This window comes from Oncorhynchus mykiss, chromosome 28 (assembly GCF_057628025.1).
Source record: "Oncorhynchus mykiss isolate SJ-2025 chromosome 28, ASM5762802v1, whole genome shotgun sequence".
NCBI lineage: Eukaryota > Metazoa > Chordata > Actinopteri > Salmoniformes > Salmonidae > Oncorhynchus > Oncorhynchus mykiss.
The window spans coordinates 27678476-27701756 of record NC_143049.1 but is presented as its reverse complement, the minus strand read 5'-3'; the positions used below and the strand labels follow the sequence as shown (position 1 = coordinate 27701756).

At 40.7% G+C, this 23281-nt stretch overlaps 2 protein-coding genes across 3 annotated transcripts in view; both read right to left on the bottom strand.

Moving 5' to 3' along the window:
• LOC110508195 (chloride channel protein 2) overlaps nt 1-23281 on the bottom strand; it is a 117699-nt gene that overhangs the window by 17601 nt on the left and 76817 nt on the right. For both annotated transcript variants that reach the window (XM_090224882.1, XM_036965953.2), the window contains 4 exons: nt 4338-4422; nt 3936-4091; nt 3702-3771; nt 3513-3623 (listed from right to left, as the gene is read on the bottom strand). In XM_090224882.1, coding sequence (XP_090081008.1) covers nt 3513-3623; nt 3702-3771; nt 3936-4091; nt 4338-4422 — 422 coding nt within the window. The remainder of the gene's footprint in view (nt 1-3512; nt 3624-3701; nt 3772-3935; nt 4092-4337; nt 4423-23281) is intronic.
• On the bottom strand, nt 7635-14612 carry LOC149970814 (E3 ubiquitin-protein ligase TRIM39-like). The gene is made up of 2 exons (XM_090224883.1): nt 14161-14612; nt 7635-9971 (listed from the first exon to the last, which is right to left on the bottom strand). Exon 2 carries the CDS (start codon nt 9967-9969, stop codon nt 8323-8325), a length of 1647 nt encoding a protein of 548 aa, XP_090081009.1. The 5' UTR covers nt 9970-9971; nt 14161-14612; the 3' UTR covers nt 7635-8322.

The window sequence follows — 23281 nt, the reverse complement described above, 5'->3', positions numbered from 1 at the left end:
ACCTACATTGACGTAGGTGATCATATCACTAGGGAGTGATTACATGTATAAAATCAGTTGTGCCCTTAGGTGGGGTGCAAACTTACTCGGAAACATGCATGCTATGTTCCCGTTGTCAACTTCTGTCTGCAATTGCATAAATAAATTAATGATTGATTTACTTAAAGATATTGTCTGATTGCTGATTTCACCAATAAGCAAATGATTGACAAGGAACCTACCTCGACAAAACTACTTTGATGTTTGTGGAAATGTGAATTGAATGTAGAATGTAATATAATAGCTCTGGTAGAAGAAAATACAAAGATAACTTTTTTTTTTCTCTTCCACCATCTTTGAAATGCAACAAAGTTCCCACACCTAGCAATCACTCTGGTTGTAATTATGCTGGTGTCCACAAGATGGTAGCAGTGTCTGTGCAAACAGAACTTGAAGTATGAGCACACTACATGACATTTAGTGTGAAGTCAGGCAGGTACATTTGGGCAAATCGTGAAGAAGACATTTACATTCACATTACATTTTTCTGCAAGAATATCGTCAAATCTGTGTACTTGGACTTTGATTTAGCTTTTACAGTATTAGTAGCCATATTATAAGTTCAACATTTGCAAAACACCCAGTTTTCATAACTTCATAACGCTCCATATTCTTAATTTTTGTCCAAAAGGAAAAGGCTGGCTGTCGTACAAGGTTAGCAGCTACACTTTGCGACAGATACGGGGTTTCCGGATACTCCTGTAAAGCCCAGCTCATTGGCTATCTAGCTAGCTTTGTTTGACCCCGATTGGTGCTTATTTGACAGTTACAGTCGATGAAGGCGTCGCTCTTTGACCAAATTTGGTGTCCTATAAGATATACTACACCCCTAATCATATAGTGAAGTCTGGTTATGTTCTAGGATCTCTGAGGAATAAATATGAACGTGATTTGACTGGTTGAAACAACGTTTAGGGTTAGTTTTTCACAGATTCCTTTCTTTGCAAATTGAACGAGTGGAAATACAAATTCGATTGTGCATGCTATATGGACCTTTTTAGGATATGAAAAAGGATTTTATCTAACAAAACAACACTTCATATTATCTCTGGGACACTTTGGATGATAAATCAGAGTAAGATTTCAGAATGTAAGTACCCATTTCACCTTCAGATGTGAATTTATCAAACCTATCGCTGTGAAAAGTGTTTTGTTGTTAGGAGCTCTCCACAAACAATAGCATGGCAGTTTTTTGCAGTAATAGCTACTGTAAATTGGACAGTGCAGTTCTATTAACAAGAATTTAATCTTTCAGCCGATATAAGACACTTACAGTGCCTTGCGAAAGTATTCGGCCCCCTTGAACTTTGCGACCTTTTGCCACATTTCAGGCTTCAAACATAAAGATATAAAACTGTATTTTTTTGTGAGGAATCAACAACAAGTGGGACACAATCATAAAGTGGAACGACATTTATTGGATATTTCAAACTTTTTTAACAAATCAAAAACTGAAAAATTGGGCGTGCAAAATTATTCAGCCCCCTTAAGTTAATAATTTGTAGCGCCACCTTTTGCTGCGATTACAGCTGTAAGTCGCTTGGGGTATGTCTCTATCAGTTTTGCACATCGAGAGACTGACATTTTTTCCCATTCCTCCTTGCAAAACAGCTCGAGCTCAGTGAGGTTGGATGGAGAGCATTTGTGAACAGCAGTTTTCAGTTCTTTCCACAGATTCTCGATTGGATTCAGGTCTGGACTTTGACTTGGCCATTCTAACACCTGGATATGTTTATTTTTGAACCATTCCATTGTAGATTTTGCTTTATGTTTTGGATCATTGTCTTGTTGGAAAACAAATCTCCGTCCCAGTCTCAGGTCTTTTGCAGACTCCATCAGGTTTTCTTCCAGAATGGTCCTGTATTTGGCTCCATCCATCTTCCCATCAATTTTAACCATCTTCCCTGTCCCTGCTGAAGAAAAGCAGGCCCAAACCATGATGCTGCCACCACCATGTTTGACAGTGGGGATGGTGTGTTCAGCTGTGTTGCTTTTACGCCAAACATAACGTTTTGCATTGTTGCCAAAAAGTTCAATTTTGGTTTCATCTGACCAGAGCACCTTCTTCCACATGTTTAGTGTGTCTCCCAGGTGGCTTGTGGCAAACTTTAAACGACACTGTTTATGGATATCTTTAAGAAATGGCTTTCTTCTTGCCACTCTTCCATAAAGGCCAGATTTGTGCAATATACGACTGATTGTTGTCCTATGGACAGAGTCTCCCACCTCAGCTGTAGATCTCTGCAGTTCATCCAGAGTGATCATGGGCCTCTTGGCTGCATCTCTGATCAGTCTTCTCCTTGTATGAGCTGAAAGTTTAGAGGGACGGCCAGGTCTTGGTAGATTTGCAGTGGTCTGATACTCCTTCCATTTCAATATTATCGCTTGCACAGTGCTCCTTGGGATGTTTAAAGCTTGGGAAATCTTTTTGTATCCAAATCCGGCTTTAAACTTCTTCACAACAGTATCTCGGACCTGCCTGGTGTGTTCCTTGTTCTTCATGATGCTCTCTGCGCTTTTAACGGACCTCTGAGACTATCACAGTGCAGGTGCATTTATACGGAGACTTGATTACACACAGGTGGATTGTATTTATCATCATTAGTCATTTAGGTCAACATTGGATCATTCAGAGATCCTCACTGAACTTCTGGAGAGAGTTTGCTGCACTGAAAGTAAAGGGGCTGAATAATTTTGCACGCCCAATTTTTCAGTTTTTGATTTGTTTAAAAAGTTTGAAATATCCAATAAATGTCGTTCCACTTCATGATTGTGTCCCACTTGTTGTTGATTCTTCACAAAACAATACAGTTTTATATCTTTATGTTTGAAGCCTGAAATGTGGCAAAAGGTCGCAAAGTTCAAGGGGGCCGAATACTTTCGCAAGGCACTGTATATGTACCGACATTTGTTGTTTCTCTAGAATCAGCGATTGTGACAAGGAGCTGCAGGATTTAGAACGGTCCCGTTGACGGGACGCCTATCCCTCAGATGTTTTAATGTGTATTTGTCATCTTCATTGTTCTAAACAACACAACAAATGAAAACACAAGCTAGTGATTTGTGAATGAAATAGTCACATTTAGTCAACAAGTATTTCAGGTCAAATGTTTAATGAATTGTTCAAGGTCATGTACCGCTCATGGCCCACTAAACAAGAAAATCAATGAGGACTACATTTGTTTTTATTTCACCCCAAAACCTGCTGACTTCTCTATCGTAGCAGAATTCATTCATCAGTCACATTCAATAAGATGACACAATTGAAAATAGCTTGGGCATCACACTAGCCTGTAGTTTCGATCACTTCAGAGAACAGAGAGCCAAAATGGAGCCTATGGAGAAGCTCAGTTTCACGTTTGGTTTCAGTGATAAGCAGACACGTTAGAGCCGTAATGGAACCTAAAGGTTAAGAAAAGGTGTTATTTTTAATGCAACTGGTGAAGTGTGATACGGAGACACACATTACTCACCCACAACAGCATAGCCACCAGGCACTATGGGATAGACACTGCCATCGGCATGGATGCCATCAGGGAACATGACTGCCATGGTCTCGCCTACCAGACGCCCAAATGCTGCACCTGCACATCACACAAATATATTGTTTGTAAACATGCAGGTGTTTTTTCACAAGTTCTCACACACAGCAAGTTACTTACCAATGAGGAAAACTGGCATGAAGGCCCCACATGGTACAGGCATGGTGGTAGCTACTGCAGACATCCAGAACTAGAGAGAAAGAAAGTCAGAAGTGTACAAGAGGAAACTGAAAATAAACACAGAATAGAGGCATAGTATCCTAATTTTCACACCAACACAATCATAAACAAATCAGACTCGCTTCTCCCAAACCCACACACAAAAACTCTCTCTAGTTTAAAACACACATGTACCTTCATCACAATGAAGAAGATGAGAGTGATGAAGACATTGACCTGGGGGTGTTTCCAGGCGTGGGAGTGGCTGATGTAGTCAAACTCCTCGGCAACACCCTGGCGAGACCACGTGCGGTTGTCCAACAACGCCACCAGTGACTCATGCTGCGTCAGCTGAGGAGAGAAGGAGAGACAACTGTTAGGATTGGCATGTACTGTATCAATCTCAATAGTTTAAATTGGCTTCCTTTCCTTATCTCTTTCCCTTCACTGATCGAAGAGGATAGGTGAAGACCACACAGGACACGTCCTTTCACAGAGAAAATTAAGTAGCCTCCACGAGGAGAAGAGGCTGCTTTAGACAATTGCTTTAGACAAATTGTTAACAGACACAGATATTTAAAGAATGGAACTACTGACCTGTCCAGCCATGAACTGTCCAAACCCAGGGGGGAAGGTAAGGGTTGAGATGATCAAGGTGACCATGGCAGGAAACACCAGACGTCTGACAGGGAGAGAGGAGCTGTGGGTTCATTAATGTGTGTGTGTGGCCAGCTCTAGCCTTTTCAGTGGCCCCGAGCAAATTATTTTTTTACTGGGAGCCCCTCTAGTGGTCAAGGGCCTGTCATGTCCCACTGCCAAAAAGTCCCCCCCCCCCCCAGCTAACGTTAGCTAAAATTGTTTTATTTAGCTAACGTTAGCTAGCTACTGTAACTATTATTGTAGCTTTCTGTTTGTATGTAGCTTGCACTTCAATGGTATCCCACTGAGATTTTCTTGTATCTTTCCAACCAGGCGAAGTACTATGAAGGCACCGCTGATCTCGACAAGAGGCGCAACATTCAGAGAAATTCACAATTCAGGGTAACGTTAAGCAGTTAACTTCTATTAGATAACTGGACGGATTTAACTATGTACAACGATTTTTCAACAACCATTTTCCATACAGGGAAAGGGAGATACCTAGTCAGTTGTCCAACTGAATGTATTCAACTGAAATGTGTCTTCTGCATTTAACCAAACCCCTCTGAATCAGAGAGGTGTGGGTGGCTGCCATAATCGACATCCACATCTTCGGCGCCAGGGGAACAATGGGTTAACTGCCTTGCTCAGGGGCAGAACGACAGATTCTTAGCTTGTCAGCTCAGGGATTCGATCCAGCAACCTTGCGGTTACTGGCCCAACACTCTAAATAGGCTATCCACATGTTGCTAGCTATGATACCGATCAAGGAGGTGGACAGGCGATGCCACCTCCAAGGTAATGGACATCTTCAACCTCCACGGTTCTCCTGAGGTCATCTTGTGGGACCAAGGTCATGAATGCTGGAACAAAGTGCGGATGTTATAAGTTATATTCTGTCACCAGTGTTTAATTTTTTATTTTTTACAATTTGTTTGTTTTTCCATGGTACGGTGAATGGACCAACCAGACCCTCAAGACTGCTATGGATAAGTCCCTTGATTGGTACAAGGAAGAGTGGGAGAACAACCTGAAGGTAATTCTCTTTGCACACAACAGCAGCATCCAGGCAGAGTACGGACGGGAGCCGCAGCTGTTGACTGGGATAAACAATGCAATTGTATATAATGTACAAGCACTGCATATACGGTCTTTCAAATGTGTAATCGACTTAGTGTTTGTCTATTGCTATTTTTGTATATTGCTATTTTTGTATAACGTCCTTTCAGATCACTGAAACTTCACCTGATGTGGTGGAAGTTGTCGAACCAGATCAGAACGCCTTTGACGACCACATTCAGGCACGGACTGAGAAGGATGTGGAGTTTTTTTGACGAGGTAAAAATGACTTAACTTATTTTCTGGCCCTCCAAGAGATATATCAAGAAGGGCACCAAGCGCTACGACATGTGAGCGAATGACTTGGTTTGGAAGAAGGACCAAAGGAAGGCGAGACCTGGGAAACCTCACTGCTCTTTCACCTCCTAGTTGGGGTCACCATCTATTAAAGTGAATATAACAAATCTCAGATAACTATTTGTATTTGCACATAAAGCTTGTTTTAGTTTCCCTAACACTGATATTTTTCTCATTATCTTCTGGTTACCTCGGTGGAAGCCAACAACTTCTCCAGTTGGCCGGTCGACCACTGATGCCCTACACTTCGCTGAAGTCCAATAGACAATATGTGAAGTTTGGTTGACATTAGAGAAAGCAAGAAAGGGTAGTTATGCTGAGCTTATAAAACTGTATCTCTTCAATTTCTCTCCAAATGCCTTTAGGACCATCGACGGTCCGAGCCCCCCAGGAGGTATCCCATCCACCAGAACCAGTGAGTTCGAATCAGTCTGATTCTCTGTGCTCTGAGTCAGAGAGGGGACCAGCTTGAGGTAGGCTATACCTTCCAAGTGTTGAAAAGTACATATCTCCCATTTATAACACTGCACTAATCCATCACATTTTCGCACAGTAAAGTGTAACTTTACTGTTTACATCTTTGTCTCCTACCCTGTTCCCTTTAACTCTGCTCCTGTTCTCCAGGGCCTAGGGGTTCTGCCCAACACCCAGACGTGGATCCACCTGATGTCCTCCATTACCCACCACCCTCCAACCTTTCATTACATCATCTACAGCTACTGTTATTGTCAAGTTGTCATTATCTGCTAAGAAAGAGCAAGAAAACTATCATACTGGGCACATCATATGTGAGATACACAGATTAACTAGCACTGCAAACACTCAGAGCAGCAGTGCCTGGACTTTGCAGTCAAGTTCCCCTTCTGAAACTGGCTGCCTGTTGAGAACAAGTGACAGGCAGAACATTCCCACAGCAACCACCTCCTCAATATCCCACACACACAGCAACCACCTCCTCAATATCCCACACACACAGCAACCACCTCCTCAATATCCCACACACACAGCAACCACCTCCTCAATATCCCACACACCAGAATTCAGTAATTTAGTCTGATTACCATGTGAGCGTACAAAAACATCTGCAAATAAATTAATAACACAATTGTACCCAAAAAGATAAAAGTTTATGTATTACAAACTTAAATATTGCCAGGTTGGTTTTCATTGTTGTATCCTAGGACCGACAATAGATACATATATTTTCAACCCCAATGGTGTACTAATGAGCTATGTGAGTTAGAGTTTAAAAAAAATCAAGATAGAGGACTACTGAAATTATATTTCAGTGTAGGGAAGGGCAGGTGAAAATAAAACATGACAGCCAGACAAGCCAGTGTATGAATCAAATGGATTTGCATATGAATGGCGTGGAAATTATCCGACTTCATGATCTGTAAGGTAACTTTAATGTGTCAAGCAGATTACATGTTTTATTTGACATTTCCAAAACGTAGCAATATTTAAGCATTGGATTTCATGTAATGTTAACAAGGTACCCAAAAGTAGTTAGAAGTTTTCGTTTTATTAGCAAAACAACTTGTTTAAACAGCGAAATTCTAATGGATTGTAATGGAAATCAGCCTTGTTTGCATAGTGATGACGAAAAGAACATCATTTCGGCTGTAATGATATCCAAAATTTGAATCATTTTGCCATCACACCGTTGATATAGCAACAGACGTAGTTTATAGAATCCCATTGTAACGCAGAGGGGGACACTTTTTGGCCGGGGGACATTTTGGCATGACAGCGAGCTGGCCCTAACTCTTTATACAATGAGGGGAGGAATGAGGGGCATATGTATTTTGTACAGGAAGAAAATAATGGCACATGGACTAGAGACAACTTTTTTTATTTTTTTTCATAGCAATTTACAGTTAAGACATCGGAGAAGCATCCATCATAAACCGGGTAGTTTGGGTCTTGGATGCTGACAGCATTCCAGCCATGTGTATATCAGACAATATACCACAGACATGATGCAAAAATACTTGTTTATTGTTATATTCATGGTAACCGGTTTATAATAGCAATAAGTCACCTCGAGCAGGGCAAGGTGGAAAAATCTGCCATTCTGCCCTTGAATAAGGCAGTTAACCCCCACAATAACTGTTCCCTGGGCGCTGATGAAATGGACTGATTCAGAGGTGTTGGGTTACATGTGGACACATTTCAGTTGAATTCATTTAGTTGTGCAACTGACTAGGTATCCCCTTTCCCTTTTGGTATATGGCCAGTATACCACTGCTAAAGGCTGCATCCGTATTTTTTTACTGAAGAATGTGTTTGTATCATTGTGTTTAGCGTTTTGTGTTTGCTCTTCATGTAGTGTTATTGATGTGTATATAGTTACACTATACATACTGTAAATATTTGACAGGTCATCATTGTAAATAAGAAAAATATTGTCCAATAAACCACACACCTCGGGCCTTACTGCTTAATTATACAATCTGACCATAGATAACAATCTATAAACACATTCATTAAGGCACATCGCTGTGCTTTCCTGTGACTGAATTTCCTATTGACTAAACTCAGACATGACAGGAGAGAAGATAAGTGGAGCTGAGTTATCACCAGAAGGATCAGGTGAAGACAACAGTGGGTAGAGTCTCTCAATGAAGGTGCAGTCTGTGAAAGAGTAGATATGAGACCTGGCCTCCACATTGTAAAAGGAGACCTGACCCTTCTTATAATCTACAAACACGCCCACTTTCTGGGGCTTCTCTCTCATGTTGAGGGGAACTACAAGCTCAGTGCGAGCTCCATACTCATTCCTATTCCTCAGCTCTATAGTCCAGGCTCCAAATTCAGGACTCAGTACATTCATCCCCTTCCTGTTGATGGACTCTCTAGCCACTCCTAAGGCCCACCAAGTCTTCTCCTTCACCTGTACCTCATAGTAGAATTTCCCTGAAGAGAACCCCTCCATTCCTAACACACGGGGATGACAATCAAACCTCTCTGGGTTGTCTGGGAGTTCCTGCTTTATGGCTCCATATCTCACTTCTTTCCGGTCCTCAGACAGGATAAGATAAGGACATGCTGTGTCAGGGTCCAGCGTCACATCCACTGCACACTGCTGCATCCTCTTCAGCTTGATTTGAGGAAACATCTCCATATATTTATTGAGTGTCTCCTCCAGTTGAGACACAGCTCTCCTCACAGTTCCAACACACAGATCGCTGTGAACACTGATCTCAGACCAGTTCTTGGTAGGTGGAAGGGTGGTATAGAGGGATGTGGAGCTCTGAAGGAGGTGGAGGTGGTCCTTAATATCTGAGAGCTGCTCCAGCTCAGTGCTTCTGCTCTTTAGTTCAGTGATTTCTTGCTCCAGCTCTTTAATGAGCCTTTCAGCCTGTCTCTCGGCTGCTTTCTGCTTCTCCTCAACCACCTCAATGAGCTCAGCCTGGTTTCTCTCAATGGAACGAACCAGAGCAGCGAAGACCTGCAAACTGTCTGCTATCTCTCTCTCTGCGTCTCTCTTGCTGAGCTCTACTGCCTGTTCAATCTCCTTAACCTTCTTCAGTCTCTCCTGGATCATCTTCTGAAATGTATCCTTACTTTTCCCCATCTGAGCTTTCCTCTCTCCATACTCTTCCTCTATGGGGACAGTTTTATGAGTCTTGTGGTCTGTCTCGGTGCAGAACTGACACACACATGCTTGGTCTCTCTTACAGAACAGCTCCAGGGGTCTCTCATGCTTCTTACACACCCTGTCTTCCAGGTTCTCCACAGGGTCAATCAGCTTGTGCTTCTTTAAAGACGCCACTATCCGATGATGCTCCAGGTGAGCCTCACAATAAGAGGTCAGACACACCAGACAGGACTTCAGGGCCATGTGCTTTGTCTCAGTGCAGATGTCACATGGTACTTCTCCAGATTTGTTGAGGGTTGTGGTTTGGGCTTGTCCTGGGGTGATGAGTGTGACATGAACTGGAGCTAACTCCTTGACTTGAGCAGCCTTCACAGAAGTGAAAGTATTGAAAAAGGGATCTGGTCTCTTATAAACTGTATTTTTACATGTGGGACACATGCACACATCAGTGCTATCCCAGTATCCTCTGATACAGGCCTTGCAGAAGTTGTGTCCACAGGGAGTGGTGACTGGCTCAGCGAACACATCCAGACAGATAGAACACTGGAGCTGCTCTTCAGAGGAAGCCATAGCTGAGAACAGACCAAAGAAAACTACATCTGTTTTGGCCCCTCTGAAATCAGTCATTCTTTAAAAAATGTTTTTATTTTTATCATTGAATTGTTTGTCAGTGTGAACAATATAATACACTGTTTCATACAGTACCATTCAAAAGTTTGGACACACCTACTCATTCAAGGGTTTTTCTTTTTTACTATTTTCTACATTGTAGAATAATAGTGAAGACATCAAAACTATGAAATAACACATATGGAATCATGTAGTAACCAAAAGTGTTTAAACAAATCAAAACATATTATAGACTGTTCAAAAGTAGCTTGCCCACACTGACAGTGTCACCAGCAAAGCACCCTCACACCTCCTCCTCCATGCTTCACAGTAGGAACCACACGTTGAGATCATCCCTTCACCTACTCTGCATCTCAACTATATTATGACAGACCATCTACAGTCTCTAATATATTATCATAATACCTGCTAGATCTACTGTCTCATTTATATTATGACAGACCAGCTATATCTATTGTCTCAATTATATTATGACAAACCAGCTACATCTACTGTCTCTATTATGTTATGGCAGACCATCTATTGTCTTTATTATATTAAGACAGACCAGGCTAGATGTGCTGTCTCTATTTTATTATGACAGACCAGCTAGATCTACTGTCCCAATTATATTATGACAGATCAGCTAGATCTACCGTCTCTATTCTCTTATGACAGACCAGCTAGATCTACTGTCTAAATTATACTATGAAAGACCAGCTAGATCTACAGTCCGTTTTAAATTGTGAATGACCAGCTAGATCTACTGTCTCAATTATATTATGGCAGACCAGCTAGATCTACTGTGTAAATTATACTACGAAAGACCAGCTAGATTAACTGTCTTTATTATATTATGACAGACCAGCTAGATCTACTGTCTAAATTATACTACGAAAGACCAGCTAGATCTACAGTCCGTTTTAAATTGTGAATGACCAGCTAGATCTACTGTCTCAATTATATTATGGCAGACCAGCTAGATCTACTGTGTAAATTATACTACGAAAGACCAGCTAGATTAACTGTCTTTATTATATTATGACAGACTAGCTAGATCTACTGCCTCAATTAAATTATGGCAGACCAGCTAGATCTACTGTCTCAATTATATTACGAAAGACCAGCTAGATTTACTGTCTGTAGTATATTATGGCAGACCAACTAGATCTACTGTCTCATTTATATTATGACAGACCAGCTACAACTACTGTATTAATTAAATTACGACAGACCAGCTATATCTATTGTCTCTATTATGTTACGACAGAACAGCTAGATCTACTGTCTCTATTATATTATGGCAGACCAGCCTGATCTACTGTCTCTATTATATTATGACAGACCAGCTCTATCTACTGTCTCTATTATATTACGACAGACCAACTAGATATACTGTCTCTATTATAACTTGACATACCAGCTAGAGCTACTGTCTCAATTATATTATGACAGACCAGCTATATAAACTGTCTCTATTATATTATGGCAAACCAGCTAGATCTACAGTCTCTTTTATATAATATGACAGACCAGCTAAATCTACTGTCTCTTTTATATAATATGACAGACCAGCTAAATCTACTGTCTCTTTTATATAATATGACAGACCAGCTAGATCTACTGTCTCAATTATTTTATGACAGACCGGCTACATCTACTGTCTCTATTATATTATGACAGACCAGCTAGATCTACGGTCTCAATTATTTTATGACAAACGAGCTACATCTACTGTATCTATTATATTATGACAGACCAGGTAGATTTACTGTCTCTATTATATTATGACAGACCATCTACAGTCTATAATATATTATGATAGACTTGCGAAATATACTGTCTTTATTATATTATGACAGATCAGCTACATCTACTGTCTCAATTATATTATGACAGACTAGCTAGAGCTAATGTCTCTACTATATTATGACAGACTAGCTAGAGCTAATGTCTCTACTATATTATGACAGACTAGCTAGAGCTAATGTCTCTACTATATTATGACAGACCAGCTAAATCTACTGTCTCAATTATATTATGGCAGACTAGCTAGATCTACTGTCTCAATTATATTACGAAAGACCATCTAGAGTTACTGTCTCTAGTATATTATGACAGACCCGCTAGATTTACTGTCTCTACTATATTATGACAGACCAGCTAGATCTACTCTCTATTATATTATGACAGACCAGCTACATCTAGTCTCTAATATATTATGTTAGACCTGCCAGATCTGTTACATTTATATTATGACAGACCAGCTATATCTACTGTCTTTATTATATTACGAAAGACCATCTAGAGTTACTGTCTCTAGTATATTATGACAGACCCACTAGATTTACTGTCTCTACTATATTATGACAGACCAGCTAGATCTACTCTCTATTATATTATGACAGACCAGCTACATCTACAGTCTCTAATATATTATGATAGACCTGCCAGATCTGTTACATTTATATTATGACAGACCAGCTATATCTACTGTCTTTATTATATTACGAAAGACCATCTAGAGTTACTGTCTCTAGTATATTATGACAGACCCGCTATATCTACTGTCTCTATATATTATGGCAGACCAGCTATATCTACTGTCTCTATATATTATGGCAGACCAGCTACATCTACTGTCTCTATATATTATGGCAGACCAGCTACATCTACTGTCTCTATATATTATGGCAGACCAGCTATATCTACTGTCTCTATATATTATGACAGACCAGCTATATCTACTGTCTCTATATATTATGGCAGACCAGCTACATCTACTGTCTCTATATATTATGGCAGACCAGCTACATCTACTGTCTCTATATATTATGGCAGACCAGCTATATCTACTGTCTCTATATATTATGACAGACCAGCTATATCTACTGTCTCTATATATTATGACAGACCAGCTACATCTACTGTCTCTATATATTATGACAGACCAGCTAGATCTACTGTCTCTATATATTATGACAGACCAGCTACATCTACTGTCTCTATATATTATGGCAGACCAGCTAGATCTACTGTCTCAATTATATTGCAAAAGAACAGCTAGATTTACTGTCTCTAGTATATTATGGCAGACCAACTAGATCTACTGCCTTCATGGTCAAATTTCTGCAAAGAAACCACTGCTAAAGGACACCAATCAGGAGAAAAAACTTTATTGGGCCAAGAAACACAAGCAATGGACATTAGACCAGTGTAAATCTGTCCTTTGGTCTGATGAGTCCTTTTGAGATTTTTTATTTAGCTAGGCAAGTCAGTTAAGAACAAATTCTAATTTTCAATGACGGCCTAGGAACAGTGGGTTAACTGCCTTGTTCAGGGGCAGAACGACAGATTTGTACCTTGTCAGCGCGGGGATTTGAACTTGCAACCTTTCGGTTACTAGTCCAACGCTAACCACTGGGCTATGCTGGGGCAGCAGGGTAGCCTAGTGGTTAACTGACTTGCCTAGTTAAATAAAAAATCTCAAAAAGACACCGGTTGTAACCAAAAATCTCAAATTTGGACTCATCAGACCAAAGGACAGATTTACACTGGTCTAATGTCCATTGCTTGTGTTTCTTGGCCCAATCAAGTTTTTTCTCCTGATTGGTGTCCTTTAGCAGTGGTTTCTTTGCAGAAATTTGACCATGAAGGCCTGATTCATGCAGTCTCCTCTGAACAGTTGATGTTGAGATGTGTCTGTTACTTTAACTCTGTGAAGCATTTATTTGGGCTGCAATCAGAGGTGCAGTTAACTCTAATGAACTTATCCTCTGCAGCAGAGGTAACTCTGGGTCTTCCTGTCCTGTGGCAGTCCTCATGAGAGCGAGTTTCATCATAGTGCTTGATGGTTTTTGCAACAACACTTGAAGAAACTTTCAAAGTTCTAGAAAATTTCCAGATTGACTGACCTTCATGGTAATGATGGACTGTCATTTCTCTTTTCTTATTTGAGCTGTTCATCTATTTTGATTTGATTCTATGTTATTTCATAGTTTTGATGTCTTCGCTATTATTCTACAATGTAGAACATAGTACAAATAAAGAAAAACCCTTGAATGAGTAAGTGTCCAAACTTTTGACTGGTAGCTATACCAGTCATCATGGGACATGTCAAACAATTATCATATCTTCTTTCTTTCTACTCACCTCAGCATGTGTTGACTTTGCTCTTTCTCTTCTGATGATTAGAAAAAAGTCAACATTGACTGGAGAGTAGATGTAGCTTTGTGAATAAGTCTAAAGGATTGTTCCTGTTCATAACATTCAGGTTTCCAGTTTGGTTTCACTTCAGCAACGTGGCCTTACAAAGACCCTCCCAATCAACTGACACGTCTGCTCTTAAAGGAACGGTGTCCAACTTTTACAAGTTGTCTCTCCCTTTCTGTTCATTTTTTATATAATACACTGCTGTTCAGGTATGAAAGATCTCAGGCCGCTAGGGAGATTATAGAGACGATACTTTGCAACAAAGCAGATGCACTACCAAATGTCGAAATTGAACGTTGTACTATTCAAACTCTCAACAGTGTTTTCCTGGGGGGATCCAGCGTGGGGTTCACATATAAGGCGAGCCGCCGTGTGTGTGTAGAGAACTAAACCTGCCACAATTATAAATAAATACACACAGAAACAGATAAATAAATCCACACAATTAAATGAGCAAGGAAATACAAAATACTGACTAAAATGAATACATTTTCTCTACATATCTGTATGTATTATCTAATTACTCTAAATGTAATTCATTTTAATATTTTATCTTTATTCATTCATGTAGTTTTTTCTCCAATATGGTAACATCAATCAAATGTCTATGGGTGGAATCTAACACACCATTGGTTGATCGGTCACAATAACTATGAGCCACAATAGTGGAATTTGTGTTCATCTTGAAAATAAAAGTACCCCATGAAACTGACACAAACAGATACAAATATTGGAATCATGCCATATTTAGACTAGATAATGCTTTACAGGTTTGGAATGTTGTTTTAAAAAAGTCAGTATTTTTTTGAATTTATATATCAGTTTAAAATAACATTTAGGCTCTGTTAGACTTCAGAATTGAATTGGGGGACTACTGTATGCATTATACAACCTTCCCTAAGGATCTTGGATCCATGAAATGTTCACAACTATGAAGAGTTTACACAAATATTAGCATTGTAGCTATTATTGCAGGACTTTGACTGTAAAATCCCCTCACTATTCAGCCTATTGAACATTCATATGGCCATGTCCAGCTTTACCTATGGATCTTGGGCCCATGAAATGGGTATCAGCCTACTCAGTGACACCATCAGAACACAAATGTGAAGTGTATACACAAATTTTAGCATTTTAGCTCCAGAGAACACGTTTCCACTGCTCCAGAGTCCAAAGGCGGCAAAGTTTACACCACTCCAGCCGACACTTGAAATTGCGCATGGTGACCTTAGGCTTGAGTGTGGCCATGGAAACCCATTTCATGAAGCTCTGTACGAACAGTTCTTGTGCTGACGTTGCTTCTTGAGGTAGTTTGGAACTTGGTAGTGAGTGCTGCAACAGATGACAGAAGATTTTTACGCGCTACGCTTATCAGCCTTCAGCGGTCCCGTTCTGTGAGGTTGTGTGGCCTACCACTTAACGGCTGAGCCATTGTTGCTCCTAGATGTTTCTACTTCACAATAACAGCAGTTACAGTTGACCGGAGAAGTTCTAGCAGGGCACAAATTTGATGAACTGACTTGTTGGAAAGGTGTCCTCCTATGACAGTGTCACATTGAAAGTCACTGAGCCCTTCAGTAAGGCCATTCTACTGACAATGTTTGTCTTTAGATATTGCATGGCTGTGTGCTTGCTTTTTATACACCGGTCAGCAACTGGTGTGGCTGAAATAGCCAAATCTACTAATTTGAAGGGGTGTCCACATATTGTACAGTGAAATATAAGTATGCAATTATGAAGTCTAATACATCCACAGTGCGATTTTAACTTATGTCATTTTTTTGTCAAATTAACTAATTGTTGTTTTTTGTTGAATTCATATAACATGATAAACTGGGTGGTTCAAGCCCTGAATGCTGATTGGCTGAAAGCTGTTGTATTTCAGAATGTATACCACGGGTATGACAATTACATTGGTAACCAGTTTATAATAGCAATAAGGTGGTTAAGGTCTGTGTCCAGGCACTCTGCGATGTGTCATGCATATTCAATTGACCATATACCACACTTCCTTGGGCCTTTTGCCTATTGCTTAATTATAACACAGCATTGTTGAATACTCATTTCTGATTGGCTAGAAGGGCATTCTAGAATGGACATTAAAACCAGATAACGGGAGAGTTGGAAAATATATTGGGACACCTTGCAATCATGATGCAATTTGCACCTACACATGCAGACCTTACTTGCTACAAAGTTACAGAAAGTTAAACCAACAACGACAAACTGAAATGGGATTCATTGTAAAAGCAGCTCCAAGAAGGACATTTTTTTTTTTTTTAGCATCTGACAACCTAACGTGGTGAGTGACAAACATACATTTCGCTGGTCCCTATGTTGCAGTCTTGACGCAAGTGGCGCTATACTGTCAAATCCTCCCACGTTTCTAGTTTGGGAGCAACTGTTTTCAGCAACTGGTATTTTTGAATTTGGTTGTCATATTGGCAGGTTTGCTAGCAACAAACTATTTAGCCTAGTGTTGGATATGCAATGCGATCTCCTCATAATGAACAGTGTTGAGTGTCCTGACGAGAATGCAGACTTTTCTAGCTATGCCAGACAAAAATCAGGCATTATCAGCTCATTGTTATGGATATACAGTGGCATGCTAAAGCATTCACCCCCCCTTGGCATTTTTCCTATTTTCTTGCCTTACAACCTGGAATTAAAATACATTTTTGGAGGTTTGTATCATTTGATTTTTTTTATTGTGAAGCAAACAAGACAAAAAAATGAAACTTTAGCATGCAGAACCCCAAAGTCAATACTTTGTAGAGCCACCTGTTGCAGCAATGTCTCTATAAGCTTGGCGCACATCCAGCCACTGGGATTTTTGCCCATTCATCAAGGCAAAACTGCTCCAGATCCTTCAAGTTGGATGCGTTCCGCTGGTGTACAGCAATCTTTAAGTCATACCACAGATTCCCAATTGGATTGAGGTCTGAGCTTTGACTAGGCCATTCCAAGACATTTAAATATGTTTGCTTAAACCACTCGAGTTTTGCTTTAGCAGTGTGCTTTGGGTCATTGTCCTGCTGGAAGGTGAATCTCTGTCCCAGTCTCAAACCTCTGGAAGACAAACAGTTTTCCCTTAAGTATTTCCCTATATTTGGCGCCATCCATCATTCCTTCAATTCTGACCTGTTTCTCAGTCCCTGCCGATGAATAAAATCCCCACAGCATGATGCTGCCACCACCATGCTTCACTGTGGGGATGGTGCTCTCGGGGTGATGGGAGGTGTTGGGTTAGCGCCAGACATAGTGTTGTTCTTGATGGCAAATTTTAAAAAAAAATTCTCACCTGACCAGAGTATCTTCTTCCATATGTTTGGGGATTGTCCCACATGCCGTTTGGTGAACACCAAACGTGTTTGCTTATTTTTTTCTTTAAGCAATGTCTTTGTCTGCCAACTCTTCTGTAAAGCCCAGCTCTGTGGAGTGTCCGGCTTAAAGTGGTCCTATGGACACATACTCCAATCTCCGCTGTGGAGCTTTGCAGCTCCTTCAGGGTTATTGGTCGGTCTCTTTGTTGCCTCTGATTAATGCCCTCCTTGACTGGTCCGTGAGTTTTGGTGGGCGGCCCTCTCTTGGCAGGTTTGCTGTAGTGCCATATTCTTTTCATTTTTTAATAATGGATTTATTGGTGCTCAGTGGGATGTTCAAAGTTTCTGATATTTATTTATAACCCAACCCTGATCTGTACTTTTCCACAACTTCGTCCCTGGCCTGTTTGGAGAGCTCCTTGGTCTTCACGGTGCCGCTTGCTTGGTGGTGCCCTTTGCTTAGGGGTGTTGCAGACTCTGGGGCCTTTCAGAACATATACTGATATGTGACAGATCATGTGACACTTAAAGTCCACCTGTGTGAAATCTAACTATATGAATTCTGAAGGTAATTGGTTGCACCAGATCTTATTTAGGGGCTTCGTAGCAAAGGGGGTGAATAGATACGCACACACCACTTTTCAATTTAATTGTCTTTCCATTTTACTTCACCAATTGACTCCTTTGTGTATGTCCATTACATGAAATCCAAATAAAAATACATTTCAATTACAGGTTGTAATGCAACAAAATAGGAAAAACGCCAAGGGGGATGAATAATTTTGCTAGGCACTGTTTGCAAATGAATGTCAAAAGAAAATAGCTGCTTTGCTGTTATTCTGGCTGCAGAGGTTGTGATTGTTAGCAGTAGCTTGCTGACTAGCTAGCAAGGGATAAGAACGTTGGCAGTGAGCATGGCAAACAGAACATAAAGAACGAACGATTGGGTCGCATCCATAAATATCGAAGGAACTACCGGGTTGCATCTCTAGCAATCAAAAGACGAAAGTATGAGTTTGCTTATACAAATATTTATTTTACTGGTAAATGTGTGCTTAGTATTGTTCTCTTTGATAACTGATATAAGCGGGATAAACAGCTTAAACAAACGCAACCAGAACAGAAACGTTTATTGCGTTGCATTAGTTTAAGCGGTTTATACCATTTATATCACAGTTACCAAAGAAAACAATACTAAGCACCCATTTACCAGTAAAATAAATATGACTTATATAAGCAAACTTATACTTTGATCTTATACAAAAATAAATCACTGCATTTGGCTCACACAGCCTCAGTCAGTTACTCACCTTGTCCACTGTGTGCGCCTCTCTGTGACATAAGCTAAACATCTAGCTGGCTAGCTCAGTCTACACTGTACACTCAAAAATACAGAAAGGAGTGAGAACCAAACCCTGAATTCAAAGGCTGGTTGAAGCCGTTTATTGGAGATGATACACAGGCATACTGCCTGTATTGCAAAGGCTGAATTTACGCCGAACTTAGTGATGTAAAAAAAAAAACACACAACAACTCAAAAACATACTCAAAAGGCAAAGCCTTATAACAGTTCAACCCAAAACAAGCTGACATTTATGGTTAAAAAAATTTGACTGCAAAAAAGGCTGAGGCCACCATAGCATTAGCTATCGCTGAACACTGTTCCATGCTGGCATGTGATCACATTGGAGAAGCATGCAGAGCTGCTTTCTCAGACTCCACTGCTGCTACCCACTTCAAAATGTATAGGACAAAGTGCACAGAAATGATTAATGGTGTTCTAGCACCATACTTTCTGAAAAAGTTGGTCACAGGTGTGGGTGACCAGCGTTGCAGCATCCTCCTCAATGAGTCCACGGATTTAAGTGTTTAAGTACCTGGGGGTTGTGATAAGGTACTTTAGTGACACCAAGCAGACAATTCAACATTCAACATTTCTGGGGCTTGTTGAGTTGGAGGGAGGCGATGCCAAATCTATAGCCCATGCTTTTGTGACTTTCCTCGAGAAGTCTTGTCTTGTCTTAAAAAAGAGAAACACCTGGGGATAGGGACTGACAATGCCGCTGTTATGACGGGGATTAACAATGGGGTCCAAAAAGTGCTGAAGGAGTATGGCCTCAAATATCTGGTTCTTATTTGCCGTGTGTGCCACTCTGCAGCTTGCTGGTAGTCATGCTTCCAATGACACCATCCCCTGTAGTGGTATGAGACTTATAACTGGCCAACAAGGCCATATACAGTGCCTTGCGAAAGTATTCGGCCCCCTTGAACTTTGCGACCTTTTGCCACATTTCAGGCTTCAAACATAAAGATATAAAACTGTATTTTTTTGTGAAGAATCAACAACAAGTGGGACACAATCATGAAGTGGAACGACATTTATTGGATATTTCAAACTTTTTTAACAAATCAAAAACGGAAAAATTGGGCGTGCAAAAATATTCAGCCCCCTTAAGTTAATACTTTGTAGCGCCACCTTTTGCTGCGATTACAGCTGTAAGTCGCTTGGGGTATGTCTCTATCAGCACATCGAGAGACTGAAATTCTTTCCCATTCCTCCTTGCAAAACAGCTCGAGCTCAGTGATGTTGGATGGAGAGCATTTGTGAACAGCAGTTTTCAGTTCTTTCCACTGATTCTCGATTGGATTCAGGTCTGGACTTTGACTTGGCCATTCTAACACCTGGATATGTTTATTTTTGAACCATTCCATTGTAGATTTTGCTTTATGTTTTGGATCATTGTCTTGTTGGAAGACACATCTCCATCCCAGTCTCAGGTCTTTTGCAGACTCCATCAGGTTTTCTTCCAGAATGGTCCTGTATTTGGCTCCATCCATCTTCCCATCAATTTTAACCATCTTCCCTGTCCCTGCTGAAGAAAAGCAGGCCCAAACCATGATGCTGCCACCACCATGTTTGACAGTGGGGATGGTGTGTTCAGCTGTGTTGCTTTTACGCCAAACATAACGTTTTGCATTGTTGCCAAAAAATTCAATTTTGGTTTCATCTGACCAGAGCACCTTCTTCCACATGTTTGGTGTGTCTCCCAGGTGGCTTGTGGCAAACTTTAAACTACACTTTTTATGGATATCTTTAAGAAATGGCTTTCTTCTTGCCACTCTTCCATAAAGGCCAGATTTGTGCAATATACGACTGATTGTTGTCCTATGGACAGAGTCTCCCACCTCAGCTGTAGATCTCTGCAGTTCATCCAGAGTGATCATGGGCCTCTTGGCTGCATCTCTGATCAGTCTTCTCCTTGGATGAGCTGAAAGTTTAGAGGGACGGCCAGGTCTTGGTAGATTTGCAGTGGTCTGATACTCCTTCCATTTCAATATTATCGCTTGCACAGTGCTCCTTGGGATGTTTAAAGCTTGGGAAATCTTTTTGTATCCAAATCCGGCTTTAAACGTCTTCACAACAGTATCTCGGACCTGCCTGGTGTGTTCCTTGTTCTTCATGATGCTCTCTGCGCTTTTAACGGACCTCTGAGACTATCACAGTGCAGGTGCATTTATACGGAGACATGATTACACACAGGTGGATTGTATTTATCATCATTAGTCATTTAGGTCAACATTGGATCATTCAGAGATCCTCACTGAACTTCTGGAGAGAGTTTGCTGCACTGAAAGTAAAGGGGCTGAATAATTTTGCACGCCCAATTTTTCCGTTTTTGATTTGTTAAAAAAGTTTGAAATATCCAATAAATGTCGTTCCACTTCATGATTGTGTCCCACTTGTTGTTGATTCTTCACAAAAAAAAATAGTTTTATATCTTTATGTTTGAAGCCTGAAATGTGGCAAAAGGTCGCAAAGTTCAAGGGGGCCGAATACTTTCGCAAGGCACTGTATGAGACCATCAACTGTTGGGAGAAACCTTTACAGATAACCAAGGTATGTGCCACACATTGGCTCTCCATTGAACCTGCGGTTGCACGCGTTTTAGGCCAGTGGGAGGAGCTTAGGCTGCATTTCACAGTCACCAAGTCCAGTGAACACTGCTACATGGCTGAGGGTTTATACTCCATGTACAGTGATCCTCAAAACATATTGTATCTGACTTTTTTGAAGTCCGTGCTGGGTGAGGTACAGTTGGCCATCAAGGCTTTTGAGGGAGAGCAAGTAGATCCTCTTAAGCTACTTGACAGCTTGGTTAGCCTGATCAAGTCTGTGAGCAGCAGGGTACTGAATCCACTGGAAAATGTTGATGTACTAAAAGGGCCAATAATGGATACATCAGTCCCAAACCGTACCTTGGTTACCTTTTTGAGTCAAAGGCAGCTGAACTCCACCTTGCGCCTGAGGATGAAAACAATGTCAGAAAGCGGTGTGTAGCCTTCATCATCTCCCTCATTAATAATGAGTTGAGGGTGACTGCCGGACAACATCGAAGCACTGCAGTACGTGTCAGTTTTCAATGTGGAGGAAACTCTAAAGCACAATAAGAGCCCTGGAGAAATAGAAAAAATAGCCAAGCACCTTGGTAGACAAGATTGTCCAGCAATGGCGTGCAATCCATCTTAGTAAACGGAATGGGACAACAAAAAACCACACTGGGCTTCTGGAGTGAGATTTGGAAGTTCAGGGATGCAGCTGATATCAACCCGTTTCAAGAACTTGCCATGGCTGCTGTGTCTGTGTTGTCCTTGCCACACTCGAATGCTGAAGTCAAGAGTATTCAGCCTGAGTGTGGTAAAAAAACAAACTTAGAAATCAGATGTCCTTGCAGACCCTTAACTCCATCCTGTACATTCAATATGGACTGAAGCTGTCTGATGAGGCTTGCTATGAGCACCAGCTGCCTGAAAATGTTTTGCAGCTTTTTGGCACATCAGCTGCTTACTCATTTAAGTCAGCTCCCTCAGTTACTGAACCTGCCATAGAGAGCCTTGACCAAAATGACGATGACCCACTCTTTCTGTGAGCCAGCACAGCCTGTGTGTGTGGAGGGGGGTCTGAAAAAAACAAAAAAAAAACAATTAACCTGAATTATGGCCAGACTAGTTACCATAATTTTCTCACATTGCCATTGACAGTTTTTTTTTGAATTGTCTCCTTTTGGTCCATTTAGATTATATACAAAAAAATGTAAAACATGTTATGGTTAAAAAAATGTTCATGTTTTACCATAACTTGTGGACCATAATTTGTTTTTTAACCTTAACTAAAAAAATAAAAAAAACTAAGTAACTCCGCCAGACTGTCTCTTTTGGGTCACTTCTGCCGGTCCCAAGTCTGGATAAAGGAGGAGGGTTGGAATTGTGAAAAAAAAAAAAAAAAAAAACACACAAATCGACAGAAAATCCCTTTGTAGTTCTAAACATATATAGGGTGTTTTTTTTACTCACTTTGTCTCTTCCACGTTATTCCTCTCTCCTACAGCGTCCATCACAATTACATGCACATGGCCAATTATGCAAATTAGGTGATGGCGCCATTTAGCGACTTTTAGGACAGCCAACAGCTACTTTCCTTACTGAGGAGTTGGCAATACTGTACAGTGGGTTGCTCTGGCAGTGCTGGCCGCTGTTGAAAATGAAGGAATCTCCATATTATCTGCTTTTCCGTGTGGAAGTATGCAATCAATTTAGGTCAACTAGCTGCTAAAAGAGACATGTGTGAACGAATATCTTTGCTAGCTATTCATACAATTAATAAACTTGATTAAAAATGTAACTAGCCAGCTACCTTAACTGCAGGGGCCAAACTAGCTAACTTTAGTTTACTCCCACCA